The 27,409-nt window shown below is 41.4% G+C and overlaps 1 protein-coding gene across 3 annotated transcripts in view; it reads right to left on the bottom strand.

Moving 5' to 3' along the window:
• Positions 1-27,409, bottom strand: part of ints13 (integrator complex subunit 13) — an 85,474-nt gene that overhangs the window by 35,459 nt on the left and 22,606 nt on the right. For all 3 annotated transcript variants that reach the window (XM_077006546.1, XM_077006548.1, XM_077006547.1), the window contains exons 10-13: positions 22,162-22,251; positions 21,809-21,987; positions 4,616-4,780; positions 4,233-4,387 (exon numbers count right to left, since the gene is read on the bottom strand). In XM_077006546.1, the coding sequence (XP_076862661.1) occupies positions 4,233-4,387; positions 4,616-4,780; positions 21,809-21,987; positions 22,162-22,251 (589 nt within the window). The remainder of the gene's footprint in view (positions 1-4,232; positions 4,388-4,615; positions 4,781-21,808; positions 21,988-22,161; positions 22,252-27,409) is intronic.

Raw genomic sequence — 27,409 nt, 5'->3', positions numbered from 1 at the left:
CACCATCCCATCATGCCTGAAAGCCGCCACCATCATTCCACTACCAAAAAAGAACATCAGCTAAACGACTACCGCCCGGTCGCACTCACACCGGTCATAATGAAGTGCTTTGAGAGACTGGTTCTACAGCACATCAGAGCCATCCTCCCACCCACCTTTGATCCACACCAGTTCGCAAACAAAGCCAACAGGTCCACTGAGGATGCAATCACCACTGCCCTTCATACAGCACTCACACACCTGGAACACCAGGGGAGCTATGTGAGGATGCTATTCATTGACTTTAGCTCAGCTTTCAATACAGTCATCCCCAGCAGACTGGTGACCAAACTAACAGACCTTGGACTTTCCCACCCCACCTGCATTTGGATTAAGGACTTTCTATCAAATCACACTCAGTCTGTTAAATTAGGACATCATCAATCAGCACTGGAGTCTCACAGGGTTGCGTATTAAGCCCACTTCTCTACGCACTCTACGCGCATGACTGCACCCCTACCCATTCCGGCAACACCATCATCAAGTTTGCAGATGACACAACCGTGGTGGGACTTGTATCTGAAGGAGACGAGTCCGCCTACAGGGATGAAGTCCAGGGACTGGCTGTGTGGTGTGCAGAGAACAATCTGTCCCTGAACTCCTCCAAAACAAAGGAAATCATTATAGACTTCCGGAGGAAACGTCAAGACCCCACACCACTTCTAATAAATGGGGACCTTGTGGAAAGAGTCCCATCCTTCAGATTCCTGGGCACACACATCTCTGAAGATCTCTCCTGGTCCACAAATACCATGGCTGCAGTCAAGAAGGCACAGCAGAGACTTTAATTTTCTGAGGGTCCTCAGAAAAAACAAACTTCAGGAGAACTTGCTGGTGTCCTACTACCGCTGTGCCATAGAGAGTATATTAACATACTGCATCTCAACATGGTACAACAGCTGCTCAGCAGCAGAAAGGAGAGCACTACAGAGAGTGATCAACACAGCCCAGAAGATCACCGGCTGCCCACTGCCCAGTCTGGAGGAACTGTTCAGCTCTCGTTGCCTCAGTAGGGCAGCTAACATCCTGAAAGACACTTACCACCCTGGACACCATCTATTCCAGCAGCTGCCCTCAGGAAAATGCTTCAGGTCCATCACATCAAGGACAAACAGACTAAAAAACAGCTTTTATCCCAGCGCTGTACGGGAGCTGAACACAACTAAACACCCACACAACCATTCCCCACACTGATAACTGGACCAAAACTGCACTACATGCACTTTACCACTATATCTACCTTTTTACATATTTATTAGTTTTCCATGTGCAATAAAATAAAAACCATTATGTGCAATAACTCACTATGTGCAAATAATGTCATCATATATTTTCTATATATATATTAGGGGTGGGCATAGATTAATTTTTAAAATCTAGATTAATCTCACTGAAATCTTGAAATTAATCTAGATTAATCTATATTAAAATGGCTCATATGCGTGCTACCCAAGTAATGACTAAAAGTCAGTTTTTGAGATAGGGTTTCTTAATACAGAGGGTGCATTAGACCAGGGGCTCATCTCCTGTTTCCAAAATGAATCAATGACTGCTTGAGGAAGCTGTTCTACTTTGATACTTGAAGAAAAAAACACACTCAAACATGCTAAAATGTAGGCTACTCGTTTATTCAGTTAAACATGAATTTGTAAGCCTACATACTGTACATTAAAAGGGGTTGATAACATGTTTATTCAGCTAAACATGATATTTGAAATGTAAGCTAACATTTAGTACATTTAACCTCACGGACGGAATTTGGGGGGGACTTTTTCAAAAGCCGGTTTTGATCCTCTGCAGTTTTAAAGGTTAAAAAGAAATATTTAAATAGCGACGAATCTAGCACTAGGACCATGCAGAAAACGACCGCTCCGAGCTCCGCTCCGGTAACACTTTACGTTCCTAAAAATGGCCGCATCCATGTAAACACACGTACGATTTGTAATTCACAGGTTTGAAAACTCGTTCTCGCCCCTACTGTGCAATTTGGTTAGGAATACAGCCGAACTAAACTATCAAGTTGAAAGTCATCATAGTTTGCTTACCCATTTTGACCCAGTTCCCAACCCAACTTTAAGAATAGATTAACGGCGATAATTTTTATATCGCCCGATAAGAGTATCAAATTAACAAACGCCGTTAACGGCCCACCACTAATATATATTATTATTTTTTTTTTCTACGCCTTAAATTATAATAAATGTTTAAATTCTTGTATTACGGTATGTTCATGCACCTTAAGATTGCTGCTCAATTTCGTTGTACATGTGCAATGACCCTAAGAAAAAGGTTTCTTATCTTATCTTCTTATCTCTTATAAAAATACCGTGATATAGAATTTTGGTCATACTGCCCAGCACTGCTCTCAACACCACCTCTCCTCAGGTAGATAACTCAGAACCATCAAAGCCAGCACAACCAAACACCAGGACATCTTTCCCTCCAGGCTTGTGGGCCTCATTAACCATAGTTGTCATTAACCATAGTTCCTCTTGCACACATCTCCTTTGCTTTGCAGTATTCAAATGTACTCAAACTTATATCTTGCAGCACAACTAGCAAGTGCTGTACCATTTTCAGAACCACTGTATGTTTAAAAGCAAAAAAAGAGAAACCATTCTTTTAGATATTAATGCTGAAAACGTTCCCTGTATGGGAACGATGTTAAGTCCACTGTCAATGTGTTACCACCTATGTAATGGTTCCACAGATATCTAGCTAGCTATTTCATAACAAAATGGCTTTGTACTTAATATTAGTTGGTTCTTGCTTAAGAATATAATCGTTATCTAGCTAGCTAGTTACCTCCATTACTGTTTGGTCAAATAATTGACTAAGCTAAGCTAGAGTAGGAAAAAGAAAACTTAAAGGTGGAACGAAACAATGTTTTCTTGGAAGACTGTGGAAGAGCAGAAGTGAAGAGGCCACAGTGGCCTTGAGAAGAACAGAATGCAAGGCAAGCAGTTTTAGATAAGCAGGCAGACAACTAGAGAGGAGCGGGGGGGGGGGGGGGGGGGGTTTCGATGGAGAGCAGCGAAGGTGGGGGAGTTATCGAAACTTAGGGAGAAAGAGGATGAAGGGGAGGACATCGCCCACCACGGGGGACTTTTTGCACGCTGCTGAGATCCACTTGGGTTAAGTAGACTTCTAGGCAACTAGTACCAGTGCACTGGAGAGTTTGTACCACGTATACTTTGGCTATTTTGTACTTGCTTATATTCTTTATAAATCTATCTGAAAATAACTTTTGGTGTCAAGACTTTGCTTGGGTCACTCAGTCAAAACCAATCTGTTCATCGGGGCAGTGTTGGGGCCTATCTGGGTCAGGAGAAAATATCCCAACACTAGCTAGTTTTCTTTAATTTTGTTCAGCTAGCTTAAAGTACCCATCAAGTGTATTGCTAGCTGCTTATTTACTTTGCTTGACAAGCTGTAGTTAGCTAGCTAATACAGGCATTTTATCTTATCTGTTTCTGCTAGTGTAGCACACACTTTGAAGTATCTAGTGCTATTCGATAAATGCTTAAAGACTTTCCACAAAGGTATAAAAAACATTTGGCGATTCTACAAAAAAAAATGGTACATAAAGATATGTAACTAGATACACATCAGTGTGCTATATAAATCTAGCAAATAATTGCATTTATTGACTACAAATAACCAACACTGCTAATAAAGCATTTAAAAACAACAGACATTGACCAAAGTGCTGTACAATGTATACACTACAATACATACTGTTCTGTCTAGGTTAAATGGCCTTACCAAGAACTTTCTGGAAAATCTGAAGTCTACATGAAATCACATGACCACCAAGTACTGTGTATTCCGTTGAATCTCTCAACGGCTCTGGTTGAAGCAAGCTACAGATTGTGGATGCATTTAGCGGGCCTTTCCCAACCAATGAGAATGTATAGGAAAATAGGATTCCATACACCACGATACATCTATGACAGGTCACATGTACAAATACAAATTTCATACAGTAATACATTGTATTTACTGTATATAACCCTGTAACTTATTATTAAAACTTATAATTTTAAGGCCTTGCTATTTATTTAAGTCTAGTTTCCTGTTCTGTGTACCGAGTCTATATCTGTGAACAGTCCAGTTTGTCACTTTCAAGTGTACTCACCAAGACAAACCTGGTAAGTAAAAGTGAATCTCACGCTGACTTTCAGGATTCTCACCGTTTGGGACCTTTTCCCCTTGAGCCAACAGTAGAGATTGGTAAAGGATCATTTTTCCTTTCCATATCTACTAGGTTGTATACTGTCTTCTGACATGTCAGAACATCATCCTCTGTCATAGAATCTTTCACTATCAGGTTTGCTAAGGGCACCACCTGAGGAAGAGGCAAACACAAACAAGCACACATTCACACACAAATAAATGTAACTTTTCATACAAACTAGCAAATATGCATCACTATTAAAAATATTTCTGTACATTTTATTGTGAAATTCTAGCTTGTATTTAGCCCAGTAAACATCTGATGACAAAAATAGTAGGAGTAAAAAATGGAGTGGAGTGACAAAGTGACAAAGAAGAAAAATAAGCACACAAAACATACAGCTTGCATGTTGAAAATGGTGGTTTGGGAAATGATCATTGGCCAGTAACGGGTGTGGCGCTCCAGCTGAGCTTTGGCACGTTCAACTGGGGGTCTCCCAGCAGCATCCACTGATATGTCTGCGAATGGAGTGAGTCGATTCTCCCTCATGAACTCCCCAAAGTCCTACCAAGAGAGAAAGGAGGGAGGAAAAATGAAGGGCTTGTGCTCCACCATAAGACCAATGAAACTGGAATCATAGAGATGGCTAAAAGGAACTGGAGTTGGCCCCCAGCAGAAAGAAATGTACACCATTTCAAATGACTATAATATCACCACTTATGGAGCACACTCACCAGTCAACATATTAGGACTATTCTAAGTATTGTAACTGTTGGCATCTATTTTGCTATTTTAGGTGCACTTTATAAGAATCTTATAACACAATGCCACCAATCTATGAACAGCTGCTTTCCATCATATACAGTCACCAGCCACTTTATAAGGTACCGTGTTGGACCCCATTTTGCCTTCAGAACTGCCTTAATCCTTCATGGCATAGATTCAACACGGTACTGGAAACATTCCTCAGAGTCTGGTCCAAATTGACATGATCGCATCACGCTGCAGTTTTGTCAGCTGCACATCCATGATGCGAATCCCCCATTCCACAACATCCCAAAAGTGCTCTATTGGATTGAGATGTGTAGACCATTTGAGTACAGTGAACTCATTGTCATGTTCAAGAAACCAGTCTGAGATGATTCACGCTTTATGACATGGTGGATGTCCGGCAAAATTTATGTTTGGTCTTTCTGTAATCATCATATATGTACTGACCACTATTAGTAATAAGTGGAAAGAGACAAACACCACCTGAGGAAGAGACAAACACAAACAAGCACACATTCACACTAGTGCTGGGCGATTTTCATGTGTAACGATTGAAGGGGACAGGTGTGACGCAATTGCAAGTCGGGGAGATTTAATAAAGACAGCCTGAAAGCAAACAACCAACTAGAACATACTCTTAGGAAAACACAGGGAACAATCGAAACCAAGGGGCTATAGAAACTCTAGGGAGAGGACACGGGTAAGCTAAACAGCCGAGTACATGGATACATGAGAACATACAAACTAACGAACAGTAAACACGCGAGTAGCAACGGAAACAGGGGCAACGAGATACAGGAACCGCTAAGACACAACAGTATGACCAAACAGACCATGAGAGAACGAACTACCAGTTAATGCTAAGGACAGGGAACATACAACGAAACCACGAACGCTAAATACAGGGGGAAACATAAAACAAGCGAAGGCTAAGAATAAAACAGAGAGGGAGTACAAAAGCGATAAAGAGCAGACCTTAGGCAGGGCAAGGAAAACCGAGGGACTTACACACAGGGAATGACCGACAAGGGAATGAAACACTCTGGGATCTTTATACACAGGGACAGGACGGTGAAACAAGATTCAGGTGACGCGACTGACGACGAGGGCGTGACAAACAGAGGGAGGAACGAATGGGAGCGGGGAACTAGGCGGGACCAGGGAGGGGGGCGGGGCTAGACGTGACATCACGATAAATTCGGTTAATTCGAATTAGTTTTAATGCGATTTTCAAAATGGTGTAATCGAGATTTTATACCTTTACATACAGACATTTTATCTTTTTAACCCTAGGATGCATGGACGACCAATACCCCCTAACTTCCATGGGTGGGGTCAAAATAGACCCCAATTAGAATCAATGTGTTTTTGCAATGAATTTTTAAAAATGCTTTTAGTTTTGGTTAAAGGTGATTATATTTGTTACATTTGGGTCAACAAAACATGTCCAGATGGACAATATTCCGGATCCTCTACATCTGAGATGTCAGAATCTGAGTCAATCCCACCGATGGGCTCTTCATCCCATCCGTTCAGGATAATTTCTCCAGAAAGGTTTCCGGGTATCCTAGCAGGCCTCTGAGTAGTAGAATTAAAGCACTTGTACGTCACTTTCAAGGTCCATTTCAATATTTCCCAGCACGTTAAACTTAAATAATCTTAACGTCTTCACGTTCTCTCATGTTTCGTCCATTTTTATCTGACGCTACACCAGGCATCAAAAAAATTAAATCTATGAACCTGCACGAACGGTGGAGGCGTTTATACTAGCCGTGTCACATTCTTTGTAGTTTTGTCTGAAACATATGTGGTAGTATAAAGAAACACCCCTCAAAAACAGGGGAAGGAACATTTACCTGACGAATTTTAATGTTGCTTTGTGTTTCAGGTTTAAAAAGTGCTGGAATTTAGGCTAAAGTACTTTAAAATGCTTGAAATTGTAACTACTTCGTTTCACAACAAATAGCTGTCTGACTGAACAGTTCTCTTGTATTACGTTAGCCTCTTGTAATTCCAGGACGAAACATGAGAGAACGTGAAGACGTTAAGATTGGGCGTTTTGAAAATAAACCACCATTAAATAATGTGATTAAAAGCGAATTATTTCGAATCATTTTGAGTATATGTATAAATATTTAACTTATTTAAGTTTAACGTGCTCGGAAATATTGAACTGGACCTTGAAAGTGACGTACAAGTGACTAACCGTATGAACCCTGCAAACACGACTTTGTTCATTGCGCTGAGGCGCGCGCGAAGTTATAAATTTCGAGAGGTGCACAACCTCGCGAATCGACAGCGCGCGAGGCCCTCGCGCATGGGCGGAGCCACAGCGATTACGTCATTTTCGCCGCGCAGACCCTCGCGCTGCGTCAAGTATAAACCAGGCTTAAACCAGGCTTTGGAAAGGTTAATTTCTTCCAATTGCTTGCGCCCCACCTGCAATACCCATGCGCCCCACACTTTGAGAAACGCTGTGCTAAGGGACTCTTTTTTGAAAGAGTTACTTACACCGCTGATGACTTCAAGGTTTCTTCGCTCTACAAACTGAATTCGTCTTCTCTGTCCCAGAGTTAAGCTCACTACCATGGGCGATCGAGCTTTCTGCTTTCTGACTGTAAAATGCTCTCCCGTACCATTTGAGGATACCTCAGACCACGGATTCTTTTAAGAAAGGACTCAAAACTTACCTTTTTAGTAGAACTTATCTTTTTAATTAACTTAAGGAATTTTACTGCATTTATTTTTTGATGTTTCTACAGGTATGTTGTATAATTATGTTTTAACTTTTGTAGCACTTTGAGATTTGCTGATGTAAGGTGCGTTACAAATAAAATGGATTATTATTATTATTATTAAACATAGGGGTGACCTGCAACAGTCGCTGATTCGACTATACCCCTAGTCAACTATGAATGTCATAGACGAATGTACCATTCTAACTGCATGGGGGTGCCCAAGGATGCTGCTAAGCATTAGTTGTTACATGAAATGTCTTTGTTTTCGTTATATATAGCATTTGTCAAATAAAATCATCCTAATTTCTGTTAATAAATATTTTAAAATAATGTGTGCGCATTAACAATAGGCATTTTCCTTATTACACATTAATAAATCACACCCTGCAGTTGCACAATCCAAATGAGCGGAGCTGAAGACGCTACAGGATAGTCAGAATCTACCGAGATTATAATGGCTACTAAAAAAAACTTCAAAAGTGTGGGAGTATTTTGAAAAAGATAAAGATAAATGAAAAAGTAAAGTGCAAGTTATGTCATCAACGTCTTTCATTTCACATGACAACAACCAACATGGCATACCATTTAAAACGCGTAAGGCAAAAAAAAAAAAAAAAAAAAACAGTTTGTCGTTTCGGTCGTGTCGTTTCGTTTTTTATATTTTCAGGCAGGCATATTTTATTTAAAATATTTTTGTCATTTTGCACAGTGCTTGTCTGACAGTTCGATATGCGCACTGACGGTGACTTTTTTTTGTTAATGTTCTCTAACATTTCATTAAATAATAAATAAATAAATAAATAAATAAAAGCTGAATAAAGCAGACCTACAACGTTTATTCATTTATCTGAGTGTGTGTTTTTTTACTTTGAAGTGGAAAAAAGTCCTGAATGAGAACAGGATCCCATTTAAGGTGCTCTAGATAAAAAACAAAAACCCGATTCGACTATTAGTCGACTAAAGGGAAAATCAGATTCGACTATGAAAATCCTTAGTTGAAGACACCTCTAATTAAACGTATGTCAGGCCTAGGACATGATCAGTGTATGCTCTGCAGGCCTGTAGTCAGTCAGTCAGTCTCTCCCTCCCCTTTCTCGTAGTACTCCTCGTGAGTTGAGGGCGGACAGTCCTGAAGGTCTCTGGCCTGCAGATAAGGGCATCTGGTGTCAGAATGGTAGTATATCTGGCATGCCTGGCGCCTGATGAACCGGAGGAAATAGGGGGCCTTGGCTCGAGGACCCTGTCAGGGGAGCCACATGCTTAACACATGTCACGGACGTATGATGTAATCATGTAGCAGAATAGTATTAAACTATGGTCTGTGAGAGGGGGGCAGCTCTCTCTTGCAGACGCTCTTGAGTGTGTGTAACAGATCGATCCATCTTTAAATTTTTGCATCTTTTGTCTTTAATAAACTTTGTATTTTACTTTGATACCATAGCCAACTGCTGTTGACTGTTCTTGCTCACCATTAAGGTTCAAATTTCCACATCTCTGATGGTGCATTATCCTGCTGGAAGTAGCCATCAGAAGATGGGTACACTGTGGTCATAAAGGGATGGACATGGTCAGCACAAAAATATACAGGTAGGCTGTGGTGTTGACTCTATGCTCAATTAGTATTAATGGGTCCAAAGTTTGCCATTGCACCAGCACCACCAGCCTGAACCGTTGAAACAAGACAGGATGGGTCCATGCTTTTATATTGTTGATGCCAAACTCTGACCCTACCATCTGAATATCACAGCAGATCTCGAGATTCATCAGACCAGGCAATGTTTTTTCAATCTTCTATTAGGGAGAAACATAGAGATAAACATTAGGAGGAGACAAAAAAATATGACCACAGATTATTTTCACGAACAGGACAACAGTCTGTGTGCATGCAAAAAATCCCCATAGCACATACAGCATTGATAACACAGACAGTAAGCAGTGAGAGGCGTGATTCATTCAGAGAGGAAGGGGGGGAGCCAGAGGCCTGGCACACAGTTTTTGTGTCAAAATTCGCGGTGGAAGGCAAAAGCCATCTCTGACAGTCTCTGTGTGGGGGGTAGGAGCAGGCAACCAAGACGACGACCTTCTGGGAGAAATTTGTTTGGGCGCCAATGCAGATAATCATGAATTAAGAATTTAGCAAGGAGCTCGTCCTTGAGCGTTTGAGCACACAAACTCTCCTTAAGTCGGTGTTCTCCCAAATAATCCAACTTCACGCGTAAAGCATTAATTCCATCCATGATCAAATCCAGCTTTTTAACAGTCACAGTGTGTTCCAACAACTCTACCCACCGCGTCAAATTGGGCAATTTTCGAGGGCGTTCGATAACTGACCCAACTCTTAATTTCCCGATCTCCCAGGGTAACGCCTAATCCAATCAGCAGAAACCCAGTGATCAAAGTTCCAAATAAGAACTAGGGCGGGGCGATATGGAAAAAAACCTTATCATGATATAGTTTTCCATATCAGTCAATATCAATATGTATCATGATATAAATGAAATCACTTTCTGTCACACTTAAAGGTTTCTTTTTACTCATAGGTGAGAAAATCCCAATAATTATCATAATATAAATTTTGTAACGCTGTCAGTTTTTAAAAATGCAGACCAATGCATCAAATGTCTTACTATTATAAGTATTAAAATATTTATTACAGAACGTAATATACATGCATACAGTATGCAAAATACTCAAATCCACAAGGAAAGATTTCACAGGAAAAATGTACATTTACATTTTGATTCCCCTCCCCAGATAATGAAAAACTGACTTATAACATTAACATAACAAAATATAATATTCTGTTATCTGTGTCCTGAAAACATTCTTTGGGCATTACAATCTAGAAAATGTAACAATATTAAATTAAAAACTAAATTGTTAACAAAATATAAAAAAGCACTCCCACTACAAAGTTCTGAATTGTTAACATACTGCTCTTAACCCATTAGAATGTTTGTAAACAGTGGGGAAAACTGGAAAGATTGTTACAAAAAAATATTGTAATTCTTTGACAGATGTGATACTGAGGCAGGTCAGTGAAAATCAAAACGGAGTGTCTATTTGCACCCGGGTACAAGTAGCATTTGCCACACAGCGAGGCTATTTTCACCCCTTAATAAAAAAAAAAAGCGAACCCATCTGCGCATGTCTACCAATGAATGCGCGGGAGCGAAAAGGCGCAAATTCAAAGGAACCGAAACGGAGACAGAAGGAAACGGTAAGCAGAATTTGGTTAATAGTTATGTATAAAGGTCCATCACTCAATTTAACTTTACATTTTAAGATATATATTTAAGAAATAGTGTGAGAATTATTATCCAACGAACACTGATATATTTTTGAGCTAATAGGAGCATAATAGTGGCGAACGTAGTGTTACCGGGTGGGGGGTGTAAAATGGACACAGCGAGAAAAAAAAGACAGATTTCAAGTGTGCAGAAACAGTCTAAATAGTCGTTTGAACTAACCTAGTGAAAACCGGGACATTAAATAATTTTTATTTTTTGCCGCGACCGAATATTAAAAAGAAGGAAAACCGGGACAAACCGGGACAGCGACGTGAAAACCGGGACAGGTGGCAACACTAACTGGCGCTACAGAGCTTGGAGGCGGACACAAACGCTGAGGAGAGCGAGATTTATTAAGAGGAATGATCATGATCAAAGTCGTTCAAACAGGCAGGGGTCATAACGGGCGAGCCATCCAGGTTTGACAAATAAACAGGCATGACGATACTAAGAATTAAACTAAGACACCGAACGAACGCTTTAAACCAAACACGGGGTAAACGCATACAAACTAGAAAATCAGGCTACAGAAAACACAGACGACTGAGCAACGAAATGAGTAGAACTCACAGACCAGGAAGCGTAGAACACTGAACAAAGAGCATGAATAACAAGAGCACAAACTAACCAAATAGAACAAAACAACCAATAACCGATAAGTGAAACACTGGGACTATAAATACACAGAACTAAACTAGACACACACAGAACTAAACTAGACACACAGGTGAAGACACTGATGACACGGGCGTGTCAGACGAGGGGAAACCATGGAGACAGACACGCAGGGAACAACACAGACACAAGGACAGGAACAAGTGACAGAGAGGGGGGTGTAGCCCTACGTGACAGTCGCATTGCTATCTTACAAAAACAATTTTGTCCAGTCTATTTTTTGAGTTTTGTGTAAAATTATATAATTTTGTCTTTTTGTTCTCTATTTTTGTGTTGTTTCAGTACACACAAAGGACATGAATGTGTATAACAAAAGATGTACAGTCCTTTTGAATTAAGGTTTTTGCATGACAGAGTCAATATGCCAGACTTATAATGTAATGACTATTTTATATAAGCTAATATTTGTGTTTTCTCCCAAGAAGGAAGAAAAGCTAAAGAACATTTGTGAAGGATACTCCTTCGACAGTTGTGAGGAATTCCAGAGAGCACTGAGATTATGGAGTGAAGAGGGCTACCATCCAATGCACAAAATTAAAATTTATTTAAACATGATGTAAATAATAAAAAACCCAATTTATTTCTTTAAAAAATGTACAAACCATCCAGAAAAAATGAATTAAAAAATCAAATCTGTCTTCTGCATTCTGTGAAATTAAATAAAATGAAAGAGGCTGATAATGTACTGGCAGGAAGAATATTTGTATACATCATACTGTAACGCTGGCGACTGGGTGAAGGACGAGACACAGAATCCTGTTCGCTACAGACGTTACTTTATTTGTCTTTACACATATAGCGCAGACAGTGCACGTTTAACACTCATATAGAGACACGTAGACGCAATCAACGACGAGCACAAGACACTGCGCGAACGCACATTAAATAGACAAACTACATAAACCCCACGTGATGACGAGACGAGCCACAGGTGAGACGAATTATCACAGGACGCAACCGCACCCACGGAGATCCACTGACGCAGACGACATAAACACACGCCCAAAGGGAGGGGTCGGGGACCGTAACGTGACACATACAATGTGGTGTACATATCAGGGTGCTACAGACAGATATTAACTTGTGTTACATTTTGTTTTAACATTATCACTGGCAGTGTATATTACATGTAGTATTTACCATGTGATTACTGCCATTAGCGGTAAGCGACTTAGGATAATTAAATTGCTATTTAAATTCTAAGCATGGTAAAGAAAAAGACTCACAAGTGAAAAACAAAATTCAAACAGGTCTACCCCATAACCCCAAATAAAAGTATCTTCACTTCTTGTAAAATAATTTGTAAGTAAAATGGAACACAAAAGAATAGTACTAATCTTTGATAAATCAAAATGTTGGGTGCAAATAGCACACACTGCTGCATATACCCGGGTGCAAATAGCACACACTGCTATGTACACCCGGGTGCAAATAGCACACATTGCTGCATATACCCGGGTGCAAATAGCACACACTGCTATGTACACCCGGGTGCAAATAACACATACTGCTGCATATACCCGGGTGCAAATAGCATCTGCCAAATCAAAAATCTATGTATTGTAGATCATCTTTCTCTACACTCAGTTTCTGTGCTACAAGTTTTTTGCCAAGAAAACTAATCTGTCCACTACCTCTGGCTTTGTAGATGCTCTATTGCATGTTACTATATTGCCTCCTGTGCTAAAAACTCATTCTGATGGTGAACTTGTAGCAGGTATGCAGAGGTAACGCTTAGCTAAGAGGCTCACTTTTGGAAATGTTGTTGAGTGAATCTTCCACCATGCCAAATGACTGGTCTCACTGTCAGCATCAGGAGCTAACAGGTAATTATTCAATTCAGCAGCTTCCTGTTCTGTGAGGGCAGCTGTTGTGGCTGAGTGAGGCTTCTTGAAAAAACATCCCAGTGTCGTCTTCTGCTTTTTAGCTGGTGTAGCATCTCCTCCCTCATCTCCTGTGGATTTCAAAGTGCTTTCAGCTTCTGGGTTGTTCTGTCCTTCATTTAACATTTCAGCCATGGCTCTAGCTTTTATGGCATTAACCTTGTCTTCTTTAATGTAACGGGTTTTGAACCGAGGATCAAGCAGGGATGCTATGTCCAGAAGCTCATCGGTGGCAGCTTCATCATATTTTTCATTCAAATAGCTGATGACAGTAGTCTTGATGCTCTTTGTGAGGTCTGAGTCCTCGGCATCTTGCTTCATTATGTCCTCATTTAGGAGGTGCAACACCGGCTTCACATAGGATACACTAACATATGTTTCTTCAGAGAGTGCATCTGTGAAACTCACTAGTGGGCTCAGAGCCTTGTGGACAGACTCTAGGATGTCCACATCTTGCCAAGTGGGTATAAGGTGCCTTGTTTTTTTATCAGTAGAGAGGACTTTTGCAATAGCCTTCTTTTGCTCCATAACTCTTCCTATCATTTTCTGACGGGATCCCCACCTGGTGGAGTATTCTGTGTCAAGTTTGTGCTTGGGCAAATTGAGTTCCTCTTGAGCAGCTGCTAAAGACTTCTGTTTTTTCCACGAGAAAGAGAAGGCACTGACCACCTTCTTACACACACCTATGGCTCTTTGTATTCTGATGTCTGTCCCACCTCTCTCTACAGGGCAAATACACAATAGATTTGTATTATTAATGGTAAATACATGAATTTAGTCATTATTGGACATTATTGGTCATTTTTATGTACTCCTGGGTTAGGGTCCAAAATACCAAGCAGCAAAGGATAACAGAAATGCTGCCCCCCCCCCCCCCCCCCCCCCGATTGGCCCTTAAAACAAGTACAAGGGGACAATTACATAAAATCTATGAATGTTTACCTAATAAAACTACTAATACAGACCCTTTATATTATTTTTCTGTTGTTTAAATTAAAGTGCAATAGCACTGGGATTTTTAAGTAAATTATATTTAATAAAATTATTATTCCCCTCCCTGAATGCAGGCTACTACATAAAGCCAATTACAACAGTATATCACAACAATACTCATTAAAATAAAATGATTATAATAATATAACGCGTATAATAATATAAAAGAACATACTAATTGCTAGGTGCAGCCAGTGTCCAAAGCACTGCAGGCGAGTCCATTTTTTAAGCGAGACTGCCTTAACACTAGAAGCACCAAAGCTCCGGTCATTTGACCGCTGTGACGTCTACTAGAAGCGCTGCCTCTGGTCGACCTAATTATACCTAGAAGCGCCGAGCACCGGTCACTTGACCGCAGCAGCACAAAAAAAAATTATATCTTTGCACTGGATCCAATTTCAGAACCCTCCTTTCATGACTTTTCCCAGAATTGTCCTTTTAATAAACTAGTATTTTTACATTGTTAAAAGAAACCCTGCACATGCTAGTTTCAATCGATTTCGCTCGTATCTCTGTAATATTGTCGTCGTCGCCTACACTTCAAGACTGTGATTCTCTTTTCTGCCAGCGGGTGTCGCAAAGATTCGTATGTCATTTAATATTTAGTATAACTAAATAAAGATCAATAGTTTTCAAAACTAAATTATTCACAAAGTTCAAACTGATTATTGTGTAAAGACAAAACGGAATTCGTCCGTTGAACGAAAGTGAAAGTGTTTCACTTTCCAAAGTCTTAAAATATATACTTTATTTATTAATATTATTTAATATATACTATATATAAGTTTACATCAATGGTTTTCAAACCGTGAGAGCGTCTTGCTTTGCCTAATAAATGCTTTAGTAGTTTGCAGGAATTCTGCGAATGGTAATTAGCCTACCTATCAAGTCAATATCTCAAAGGAATGATCTCTCGGGTATAATCCCTCTTCGCCAGGGCTAGCTGTTAGATACATACATACATTATGTATGGCTGCTTTTGACACACTGGCATTACAAAAGAATTAAGCAGAATGCAAGTTACGTATGTAAATGCATACCTTTGCGAGTGAAACTGAGATGATGGCATGGGCGGTGCTGTTATGAACACTTTATTCACAATAGCATTCATGAGGCAACGTGAGCTATAAATTCGTCGGGACGCGGCTACACAGTTTGAGTGAAAACTCTGCTTGGGCGATCGAACAGCAACACAGTTTGCTTGAAAGCTCGGTTTTGGCGTTTGAACAGCAACATAGTTTGCGTGACTCCTCGGTTTGGGCGTTTGAACAGCAACACAGTTTGCTTGAAAGCTCGGTTTGGGTGATCAAACAGCAACACAGTTTGCTTGAAAGCTCGGTTTGGGTGATCGAACAGCAACACAGTTTGCTTGAAAGCTCGGTTTGGGTGATCGAACAGCAACACAGTTTGCTTGAAAGCTCGGTTTGTGTGATCGAACAGCAACACAGTTTGCGTGACTCCTCGGTTTGGGCGTTTGAAAGGTTGCATAGTGCATTATAAAAATGGCACAGAGAATCATGTACACCCCAAAGCAAGTGCTGGACATGCTGTGCAATATTGATGAGATGGAATCGGAGGGCGAACAATGTGAGGTGTCGGATGGAGAGGGCGAAAGTGAAATGGATCTGAATCTTGAATCTCATTCAGAATCGGACTCTGAAACTGAGTGTGGTGGTGACTCATTTCAGGCCAAAGATGGTACGGTGTGGTTTGAAACTGCTGGCAAACCTCGGGGTAGAGCACAAGAGTGCAATATTGTGAGAGAAACCCCAGGGCCTACGTGTTATGCCAAGGACAAAATTAAAAGTCCACTGACCAGCTTACTGTGTTTGATTGACACAGAAATGTGGGGCGCAATTCTGAAATACACAGAGGCAGAGGCTGAACGAAATAATGCTCAGTTCAACAGCTGACGAATTGAAAGCATTTGTGGGTCTCGTTTATTTGAGAGGTATAACAGCCGGTAAAAGCATGAAACTTGATGAATACTGGTCTGCTGACTTAGGAAATCCCATTTTCAAAGAGACAATGTCTAGACAGACATTCAGAGATATCATGCGCTATCTGCGCTTTGATGACAAGAGCACAAGGGCTGCCCGCCTTGCGACTGATAAATTTGCTATGATCTCGGAGATATTTGATAAATTTGTGAAAAACAGTATTGCTTCTTACACGCCCGGTGAGAACATAAAACTGTTGATGAGCAACTGTTCCCAACTAAAGCTCGCTGTCGTTTCACTCAGTACATGGCCAATAAACCCGATAAATTTGGGATTAAGTTCTGGGTGGCCGCTGATGTTGAAAACAAAATATATGTTGAACGCCATTCCCTATCTAGGAAAAGATGAAAGCAGGCCGGCTGGTCAACGGTTGTCTGAAAATATTGTGTTGCGTTTGATGGAGCCTTTCACGGGTAAAGGAAGAAATGTAACGACTGACAATTTCTTCACTTCATTGGCACTTGCAAACACCCTTTTGGCGAACAAAACCACTATTGTTGGTACGATGAATAAAATGAGACGTGAGATGCCCCCATGTACACAGGCACAGTCTGAAAGATTTTCCACCAAGGTGTTGCAGGCTGGAAAAATAACTCTAACGATTTACCAGGCAAAACCTAAAAAAAATGTATGCATCCTGAGCTCAATGCATCAGACAGTTTCAATTGATAATGGTGCAAAGAAACTGCCTGAAACTGTTTCATATTACAACACGACTAAATGTGGCGTTGATGTTATGGATCAAATGGCACGACTGTATTCGGTGAAGGGAGGCACCCGTCGTTGGCCTGTCGCGGTTTTCTACAACCTCCTAGACCTGGCTGCAATAAATGCACATATATTGTTCAAACAGTGCATGAATGTTAACCTGAGCAGACGAAGGTTTATTCTCGAGTTGGTAAAGGAACTGTGTGCACAGCAGAAAATGGCGAAAGCGGCTAGGGCAGTGGCACAAAAGCGAATTTTACCTGAAGCTCCTTGCCCGCCCTCAAAAAGAAAACAATGCCAAGTCGGCAGATGTTCAGGGAACAAAACGTATGACATCTGCCAGACATGTAAGCGACTGGTCTGTGGCAAATGTGCAAAGACTGCACCTAAGCTGTGTTTTGAATGTTGAGTTGTGTGAAGCTGACACACAAATCAAAACAAAGGGAACTTAATTTGAGGTGGTGAACGAAACTTATGCAATATACGCTAAAGAGAGACGGGATGCACCCGTTGTTGGCCTGTAGCTGTGTTCTACAACCTCCAAAACCTGGCTGTAATTAATAAATATTGTTCAAACAGTGCATGAACATTAACCACAGCGGTGGAGGTTTATTCTCAAGTTCACAATTCACTACATAAATGTAACTTAATTTGAGGTGGGGAACAAAACTTATTCAATATACGCTAAAGAGAGACGGGATGCACCCGTTGTTGGCCTGTAGCTGTGTTCTACAACCTCCAAAACCTGGCTGTAATTAATAAATATTGTTCAAACAGTGCATGAACATTAACCACAGCGGTGGAGGTTTATTCTCAAGTTCACAATTCTCTACATAAATGGAACTTAATTTGAGGTGGGGAACGAAACTTATGCAATATACGCTAAAGAGAGACGGGATGCACCCGTTGTTGGCCTGTAGCTGTTCTACAACCTCCAAAACCTGGCTGTAATTAATAAATATTGTTCAAACAGTGCATGAACATTAACCACAGCGGCGGAGGTTTATTCTCAAGTTCACAATTCACTACATAAATGGAACTTAATTTGAGGTGGGGAACTAAACTTATGCAATATACGCTACATGTAAATCACCGAATGGTGATAACGCTCGGTCGTTAGGACGTGGGATCACACATCGGCTATTCACCGATCAAACACCTCATTTGAAACGGCAACACAATACGGCGAGATAAAAAAGTGAACATTAGAGAGGACAGAGGCAACTATATTCGTGAAGCCATCCGTATCATTTTAATAATTTTGCGTTTTGTTACGCAAAGGTACATAGCCTACCTTTTATAATGATATTTTTGTAATTATTTTGCCTATTTATGCTTTTTGTTCTTTGTCCAACACAAAAGATTATAGACATTTATTTGTGGATTTGTTATGTTCACCATAGCCTACAATTCACTAATATACACAACTTTTAGACATTAAAACTTGAAATGGCGTAACATTGAGTATACAAACAAACTTGCTTTAGCTCGGTCTACGGGCTTCACTTTGCTACTCTGAGTATCGAACAAGCTTTTTGTGGATGTGGGGGTGGAAGGCTGCAGCGCAGTCTGTTTCATTAGCAAGACAAAAGACGTGAACGCTTCACAGTGGGGGTGCGGGCCAGTGGGTTAGTGGTGTGGCGAACGTACATGATAATATAGTGACATATATGCCAACAGAATAACACACAGACAAATAAGCAAACTATTACACTAACCAAGCAAACTATTACACTAACCAAGAAACAAAACTGAAACTATATTTTGCATTTAAGTTTTCGCACAAACCAGGAAATGCAATATGAAGCTAAACAAAACTGACAATGGGAAAGCTACTGAGAACAAGGTCACAAGGCACTGATTCTAAAAGGTTTAGTCACATTAATTTGTTAACATATTGACGTTACGTGCAAATGTCACCATTACGAATATTTTGTTTGGGCGGCTCATTCTTCCTTTTGTGCAAAACGCCATCTAGCGTTAATTATGTGTCAGTACCAGCTCCCCTGTGTAAAGACTCAGCGGTCTTTTGACCGCCCGAGGCACGCTTTAAGTAGGTGAAAACAACACGTCGCTAGTAGGAGGTGGTGAAATCGGTCAGATGACCGGCCCTCCGCGCTTCTAGGTATAAGTATGTAAATGAGGCGCGGCGCTTCTAGTGTTAACAATGTTTGCTCCGTTGTCAGTAGTGATGCAGGCCTGTCGGTCCTCTCTTAGACCCCACGATGCGAGTGCGTCCTCAAGCGTCTGAGAGATAAATTCTGCTATGTGGTCCTCGGGGAGAAACGCCGTTTGCAAACATCTGTTTTGCAAATTCCACTCCTCGTCGATGTAATGCACAGTGAGGCTCAGGTACGGCTCGGATGTCCGACTTGACCACATATCAGCGGTAGTAGCAAAGTGTCTCACAAGTTTTAACTCTGCTTCCAATTTTGCTTGACATTGCTTATAAAGCAGCGGCAGCGCCGTCTGAAAAATCTTTTCTGCCAGGTAGTTGATACCTTGAGTCAAGTACTTTTACTAGGTTCTTGAAGCCTACTTTCTCTACTGTGCTAAGGGGCATCATATCTTTAGCCATGAAATAGGTGACAGCTTTTGTTATCTCCTGGTGCCTTTTCGATTTTTTTTCGTAAGGGGTAATGGAGGCAAACATCGCCACAATTGACTGTTGTTTTCGAGAAACTCCGCTGCTAGATTGCTGGCTAGCGCCATGGCCTAGCGCCTGGCTAGTGCGGCCTGAGCGCATATTTACACTCTCTGTGTACTCGACTGGATGATATTTTTGCAAGTGGTGAAACAAACTGGTTGTGTTTCCTGTCTTTGTCTGCACTGTACGACGGCATATACTGCATTTTGGGCTTAACTGCGCTTGGTCAGACTTAAGATATCTGAACCACTTCCATATGATGGAAGTGATGTGGCCTTTCCTTGGAACAATGTCATCTGGAGCAGATGGCTCACCTTCCTCCCGTAACCTTGTTTCTTGGTTAAACACGATCCTCCAGGTGAGCAGAGATGGTCGTCGCTGCAGAACCACAGGCCCAAGGGGTGGGGCTGGATCTGATGCAACTCCTGCAGCCAGTGATAATTGGCTGAGCGTGCAGCCTGATACGTGCTGCGCCCGTTCGCGGCGCTACTTAGACGGGAAATGGAAAATAATGTTTATCAAATTATACTGCCCAGGCTTATCACAGTCATCGAGGGAAAATATATCGCGAAAAAAATCGAGATCGTTTTATCGCCCAGCACCAATAAGAACACATCCTCAACATCTTCCAGGGAGAGAGGCGCAAGACACAAACTACGCCACGTCTCCCCTGAGTCAAACACATATTCAGATGAGGACGGTCCATCCAGATACGTGAGTTCTCCCACACCATGACTCCACATGGAAAAAATAATGCCAATTGCGTTGAGAGACCACCTGATCAAATCCATTTTCTTTGCTAAAGTTTGAAGAACAACATCAGGAAACTAAGATGAGACAAAGAAGCTAAGCTAGCCGAAACAGAGGGAGTGCAGGAGCAGAGATAAAGTGCGACCGCCTCTCATGAAAGCCAGAAGAGCCTCTCTGTAAACCCAAGAGATGGTTGTGTGTGAAAATCCCAGTAGATCAGCATTTTCTCAAATTATCAGATCAGCCCATTTGGTACCAACAACCATGCCATGTTCAAAGTCACTTACATCACCTTTCTTCCCCATTCTGATGCTCGGTTTGAACTGCAGCAAATCATCTTGGCCATGTCTACATGCCTAAATGCATTAAGTTGCTGCCATGTGATTGGCTGACTCGACATTTGCGTTAATGAACAGTTGGACAGGTGTACCTAATAAAGTGGCCGGTGAGTGTAGACCAGGGGTGCCCATTACGTTGATCTCGGGGTCGATCGCGAAAGAAGTGTGGGTAGATCGCATGACATTAAAAAGTAGTGGATGAATAACAGGCTTTAGTCCATCTGCACTGACGGTTGTATTTTGATTGACATACATGGTAGCCAATCTGACGTCTAGGGTTTGACACCCCCCCCCCCCCCCCCCCCCCCCCTCAACGATCAACACACGCCGCTAAAAAATAAATAGGTAGATCTTTCTGACTTGGTCGTCTTATAAGTAGCTTGCAAGCTGAAAACATGTGGGCACCCCTGGTGTAGACTCATCTGCTACCAGTTTAATATTGCTGGGGCTGTTTGAATATCATTATGCTCTCAATGGAGCATTAACACGGACATGGAAATAACATGGGTGTTGAGCTGGTACAACCTCATCAGTCACAGCAGTAATGCAGTAGTATCGGGGTTTTTACATATCATCAAAGTCACCAGTGGATCGAGTCATCCAGCATCCAAATATATACAGCCAACAACAGGTCAGACAATGACTGGAGTATGATTAAGACACTTTGGAACTGATGGACTACAGATTCTAGGTGTGCACCTACAAGGTGTTTCTATTAAACTGGTAAGTAAGGGCACATGATGGTCACTTCTCTACAACATTTTTAGTGTAGTGTGTATAAGTACAGTGATTGACTTACTGTGATGCGGTAGTCAGTAACACGACCTCCGCAGCCCTCGCTGATAGACGGTGGATCCTCCAGTGTGGAGCGGGTGCTATTGAGCATGTGCAGAAATATTTCCCCACCATGGCAACTCAGCATGTGACTGATTACCTTTGACCCAGACTTGCGGGGCTGCTCTAGGAGCACAGAGCGACCTGAAAGGGGGAGGGCCATTAGAAGTACATTTCTGTTCTCAATGTCTCATAGCCCTTATGTGCTTTTCATAGATCTTCCACTGATAACCTACTCTGATTTCTGAAAGCAGTCTTTCTGCTTTTATAAAAACATTCAGATCAAGAAGATAAGAATAGTAATAAATATAAAAGTACCATTCAGCAGAAAGTTAGTGAGACATGAGGAAGGTCTGCTGTTCACCTCCACGGGAGAGATCCGATATGCTCCTGTGCAGTAATGCAACTCTGGAAATGCAACAGCACAACTGCAAGTCAACATGGGCTCCCAATAGATCTGATGTGCCATAGGCAGAACACAATATTCAGGACCTGTTGAAGGTAGGTAGGTAGATACTTTATTGATCCTGAAGGAAATTTAGCAGATGTAGAAAAGATTTAGAATTGTAGATGTAGAATTTAGATTTAGAAATGTGCTGTAGAAAAACAAACTTTTTTATCATTACATGTTGAACAGTGTTTTTTTCCCCACTTGTCTATATTTATCCCATGACCCCAATATTTTGAATAAGCATGCCCTTATGCACTTACTCATGACAAAGAAATGTGAAAATAGGTGAAATAGGTGAGAAGTTCAGTTCACTGTGAGTCTGAGGGTATCCGAACCAGCCAGATTTTTTTTTTAGGATTTTCTCATGAAAATTCTGGTGCACATGAGATTAAATTTCTGGGAAGAAAAACTAGAATTAAGGCATGGGCATGTTTTTGTTTTGTTTTTTTGCTAGCCAATGCACTGAGACCAAAAATTAAAGAAAAGCATTGGAATATTTTCATACATCCAACAGCTGTTTAACTACAAATTCTGAATGGGGCAGGAGGCTGAAGTTGCGTTCTTGATTCTTTGAACCAAAATGGACATTTTCAAAATGGTCCATTTCAATAACTCCCAGCACGTTAAACCTAAATTAAGTTAAATATTTTTACATATACTCGTAATGATTCGAAATAATTCGCTTTCTCATCACATTATTTAATGGTTGTTTTCCCAATCTTAACATCTTCACGTTTCCTCATGTTTCGTCCTGGAATTACAAGAGGCTCGTATTTGTTAACGTAATCCAAGAGAACTGTTCAGTTCAGTAGTTACAATTTCAAGCATTTTCAAGTAATTTAGCCTAAATTCCAGCACTTTTCAAAGCTGGAACACAATGCAACATTAAAATGTCAGGTAAATGTTCCTTCCCCTGTTTTTGAGGGGTGTTTCTTTATATTACCACATGTAATTTCGGAGAACACTGCAAAGAACGTGACGCGCCAAGTATAAACGCCTCAGCCGTTCGTGGAGGTTCGCGCGAGGTGTGTGGAAAGTATAATCTTTCAACTAAAGTGTTGCCCTCCATGTATGAAGACACTAAAGAAATAGTTTTTAAAGAAATTTAGTTTGTTAAGGCTCTATTTGTTCTATTATTTTGTACATGACTGTTCCTGTATTTTTTTATTATTTATTTTATGTTGCACATTGCTGTTACCACTCGATAAAAGCCACTAGATAGCATGTACAGATCACTTGTATCACTTTGCATCACTTTGAAATAAGATATTGTAAATTTCATTAATCAAACCAATGACTGACCACAGACTAATCTAAAACTGGCATAGGCCTCTCTGCTGTAAATCAAGAATCGAATCGTGACCCTAAAATCAGAAAAACATATATATATGTGGTGGGCCGTTAACGCAGATAACGGCCCACCACTAATTAAATTTAACTTGCAGACCGTTTTTATCTGTATCTGTGTATATATACACTGCTCAGAAAAATAAAGGGAACACTCAAATAACACATCCTAGATCTGAATGAATGAAATATTCTCATTGAATACTTTGTTCTGTACAAAGTTGAATGTGCTCACAACAAAATCACACAAAAATCATCAATGGAAATCAAATTTATTAACCAATGGAGGCCTGGATTTGGAGCCACACACAAAATTAAAGTGGAAAAAAACACTACAGGCTGATCCAACTTTGATGTAATGTCCTTAAAACAAGTAAAAATGAGGCTCAGTATTGTGTGGCCTCCACGTGCCTGTATGACCTCCCTACAACGCCTGGGCATGCTCCTGATGAGGTGGCGGATGGTCTCCTGAGGGATCTCCTCCCAGACCTGGACTAAAGCATCCGCCAACTCCTGGACAGTCTGTGGTGCAACGTGACGTTGGTGGATGGAGCGAGACATGATGTCCCAGATGTGCTCCATCGGATTCAGGTCTGGGGAATGGGCGGGCCAGTCCATAGCTTCAATGCCTTCATCTTGCAGGAACTGCTGACACACTCCAGCCACATGAGGTCTAGCATTGTCCTACATTAGGAGGAACCCAGGGCCAACCGCACCAGCATTGGTCTCATAAGGGGTCTGAGGATCTCATCTCGGTACCTAATGGCAGTCAGGCTACCTCTGGTGAGCACATGGAGGGCTGTGCGGCCCTCCAAAGAAATGCCACCCCCACTGACCCACTGCCAAACCGGTCATGCTGAAGGATGTTGCAGGCAGCAGATCGCTCTCCACGGCGTCTCCAGACTCTGTCACGTCTGTCACATGTGCTCAGTGTGAACCTGCTTTCATCTGTGAAGAGCACAAGGCGCCAGTGGCGAATTTGGCAATCCTGGTGTTCCCTGGCAAATGCCAAGCGTCCTGCACGGTGTTGGGCTGTGAGCACAACCCCCATCTGTGGACGTCGGGCCCTCATACCATCCTCATGGAGTCGGTTTCTAACCGTTTGTGCAGACACATGCACATTTGTGGCCTGCTGTAGGTCATTTTGCAGGGCTCTGGCAGTGCTCCTCCTGTTCCTTCTTGCACAAAGGCAGAGGTAGCAGTCCTGCTGCTGGGTTGTTGCCCTCCTACGGCCTCCTCCACGTCTCCTAGTGTACTGGCTTGCCTCCTGGTAACGCCTCCAGCCTCTGGACACTACACTGACAGACACAGCAAACCTTCTTGCCACAGCTCGTATTGATGTGCCATCCTGGATGAGCTGCACTACCTGAGCCACTTGTGTGGGTTTAGAGTCCGTCTCATGCTACCACGAATGTGAAAGGACCACCAACATTCAAAAGTGACCAAAACATCAGCCAGAAAGCATAGGTACCGAGAAGTGGTCTGTGGTCCCCACCTGCAGAACAACTCCTTTATGGGGGGGGGGGGGGGGGGGGGGGGGGGGGGTGTCTTGCTAATTGCCTCTCATTTCTACCTGTTGTCTATTCCATTTGCACAACAGCAGGTGACATTGATTCACAATCCGTGTTGCTTCCTAACTGAACAGGTTGGTTTCACAGAAGTGTGGTTGACTTGGAGTTATATTGTGTTGTTTAAGTGTTCCCTTTATTTTTTTGAGCAGTGTATAATACAATTATTTATATGTATTATATAATATATACCAACTACAGCGTTCCCACACCTTGATTAACATCAAATTCATAAATGACTTTTCAGGACCAACTTCCTCAAATTCAAGGACTGCACCTGGCTGCATTTACCTACTGCTACCCCCGTTATCAAAAAACAATGAAAATACAATGCAAATTGGAAACAATGAATGCCATATTTCAAGCCATACATCCTGAAATTTGCATTTTCTGTGCATGACATTACACGCTGATTCAACAAAAACTTCAGTCACACTCAACATTTACCAATTCACCTGTGATGCATGCACGTAAAGAGGCTACACAGACGTTAACTATGTAAAGGAAACATTAGAATGCAGTGCCGAATGAACAAACGAATTTTGCCCATAAAAAAATGACTGCACCTTTGCAAAGCAAGTCACCATAGGCCCTGCAGAATCAATGTAATTGAATGTAATTAACTTGTGCTGGCAAAATAATGACACATTGATGGCAAACAAAAAAAAACCTAACAAAACAAAATAATAAAAATACACATAGGCATATACACATGCAGGGTTTGCACAATGAAACAAACACCTGGTTTTAAACCACAATAGTTTATTAGTATGGTGTAGGGCCTCCTTTTACAGCCAATACAGCATCGATTCGTCTTGGGAATGACGTATACAAGTCCTGCACAGTGGTTAGAGGGATTTTAAGGCATCCTTCTTGCAGGATAGTGGCCAGGTCACTACGTGATGCTGGTGGAGAAAAATGTTTCCTGACTTGCTCCTCCAACACACCCCAAAGTGGCTCAATAATATTTAGATCTGGTAATTGTGCAGTCCATGGGAAATGTTCAATTTCACTTTCATGTTCATCAAATCAATCTTTCACCAGTCTTGTTGTGTGTATTGGTGCATTGTCATCCTGATACATGGCACAGACTTCAGGATACAATATTTGAACCATTGGATGCACACAGAATGGTTTGGTAGTCCTTGGCAGTGACGTGCCCATCAAGCACAAGTATTGGGCCAAGGGAATGCCATGATATGGCAGCCCAAACCATCACTGACCCCCCCGCTTAATTCTGGGCATGCAACAGTCTGGGTGAAGCGCTTCTTTGGGGTTTCTCCACACCGTAACTCCCCCGGATGTGGGGAAAACAGTAAAGGTGGACTCAGAGAACAATACATGTTTCACATTGTCCACAGCCCAAGATTTGCGCTCCTTGCACCACTGAAACAGACGTTTTGCATTGGCACGAGTGACCAAAGGTTTGGGTATAGCAGCCTGGCCATGTATATTGACTCTGTGGAGCTTCCGAGGGATAGTTTTGGTAGAAACAGTTGAGGTGCACATTTAATTCTGAGGTGATTTGGGCAGCCATGGTTTAATATTTTTTGGATACAATCCGGGTTAGCACCTGAACATCCCTTTCAGCCTTCTCTTGCGTCCACAGTTAATCCTGTTGGATGTGGCTCGTCCTTCTTGGTGTTATACTGACATTACCCTGGATACTGTGGCTCTTCATACATTACAAAGACTTGCTATATTGGTCACAGATGCGCCAGCAAGACGTGCACAAACAATTTACCTCATTTGAACTCTGGTATGTCACCCATAATGCTGTGTGCATTGCAATATTTTGAGCAAAACTGTGCTCTTACCCCGCTAATTGAACCTTCACACTCTGCTCTTACTGGTGCAATGTGCAATTAATGAAGATTGGCCACCAGGCTGATCCAATTTAGCCATGAAACCTCCCACACTAAAATGGCAGGTGTTTTAGTTTCATTGTCCAACCCCTGTACATAAACAGAACAGAGGAGCAAAGCCATATGAGATAAGAACAATACATTTCTAGAGATCTGGTGTGAGATGATTTGTGCATTTTTTAAGTTTTTTTTATCTACTTAATAAAGAATAATATAATTTAAATTCATTCATAAAGCAGAGGACCTATTAGCCCTTCACTTAATGTAGTGAAGGTGGTATTTTGCTAAAAGTATGACTACATTTATGGCATCAGAGAAATCCAAATTTAAGTTTA

This window comes from Brachyhypopomus gauderio, chromosome 5 (genome assembly GCF_052324685.1).
Source record: "Brachyhypopomus gauderio isolate BG-103 chromosome 5, BGAUD_0.2, whole genome shotgun sequence".
In the NCBI taxonomy this organism is placed as follows: domain Eukaryota; kingdom Metazoa; phylum Chordata; class Actinopteri; order Gymnotiformes; family Hypopomidae; genus Brachyhypopomus; species Brachyhypopomus gauderio.
The sequence above is the reverse complement of the archived record's forward strand: the minus strand, read 5'-3'. Positions and strand labels throughout refer to the sequence as shown.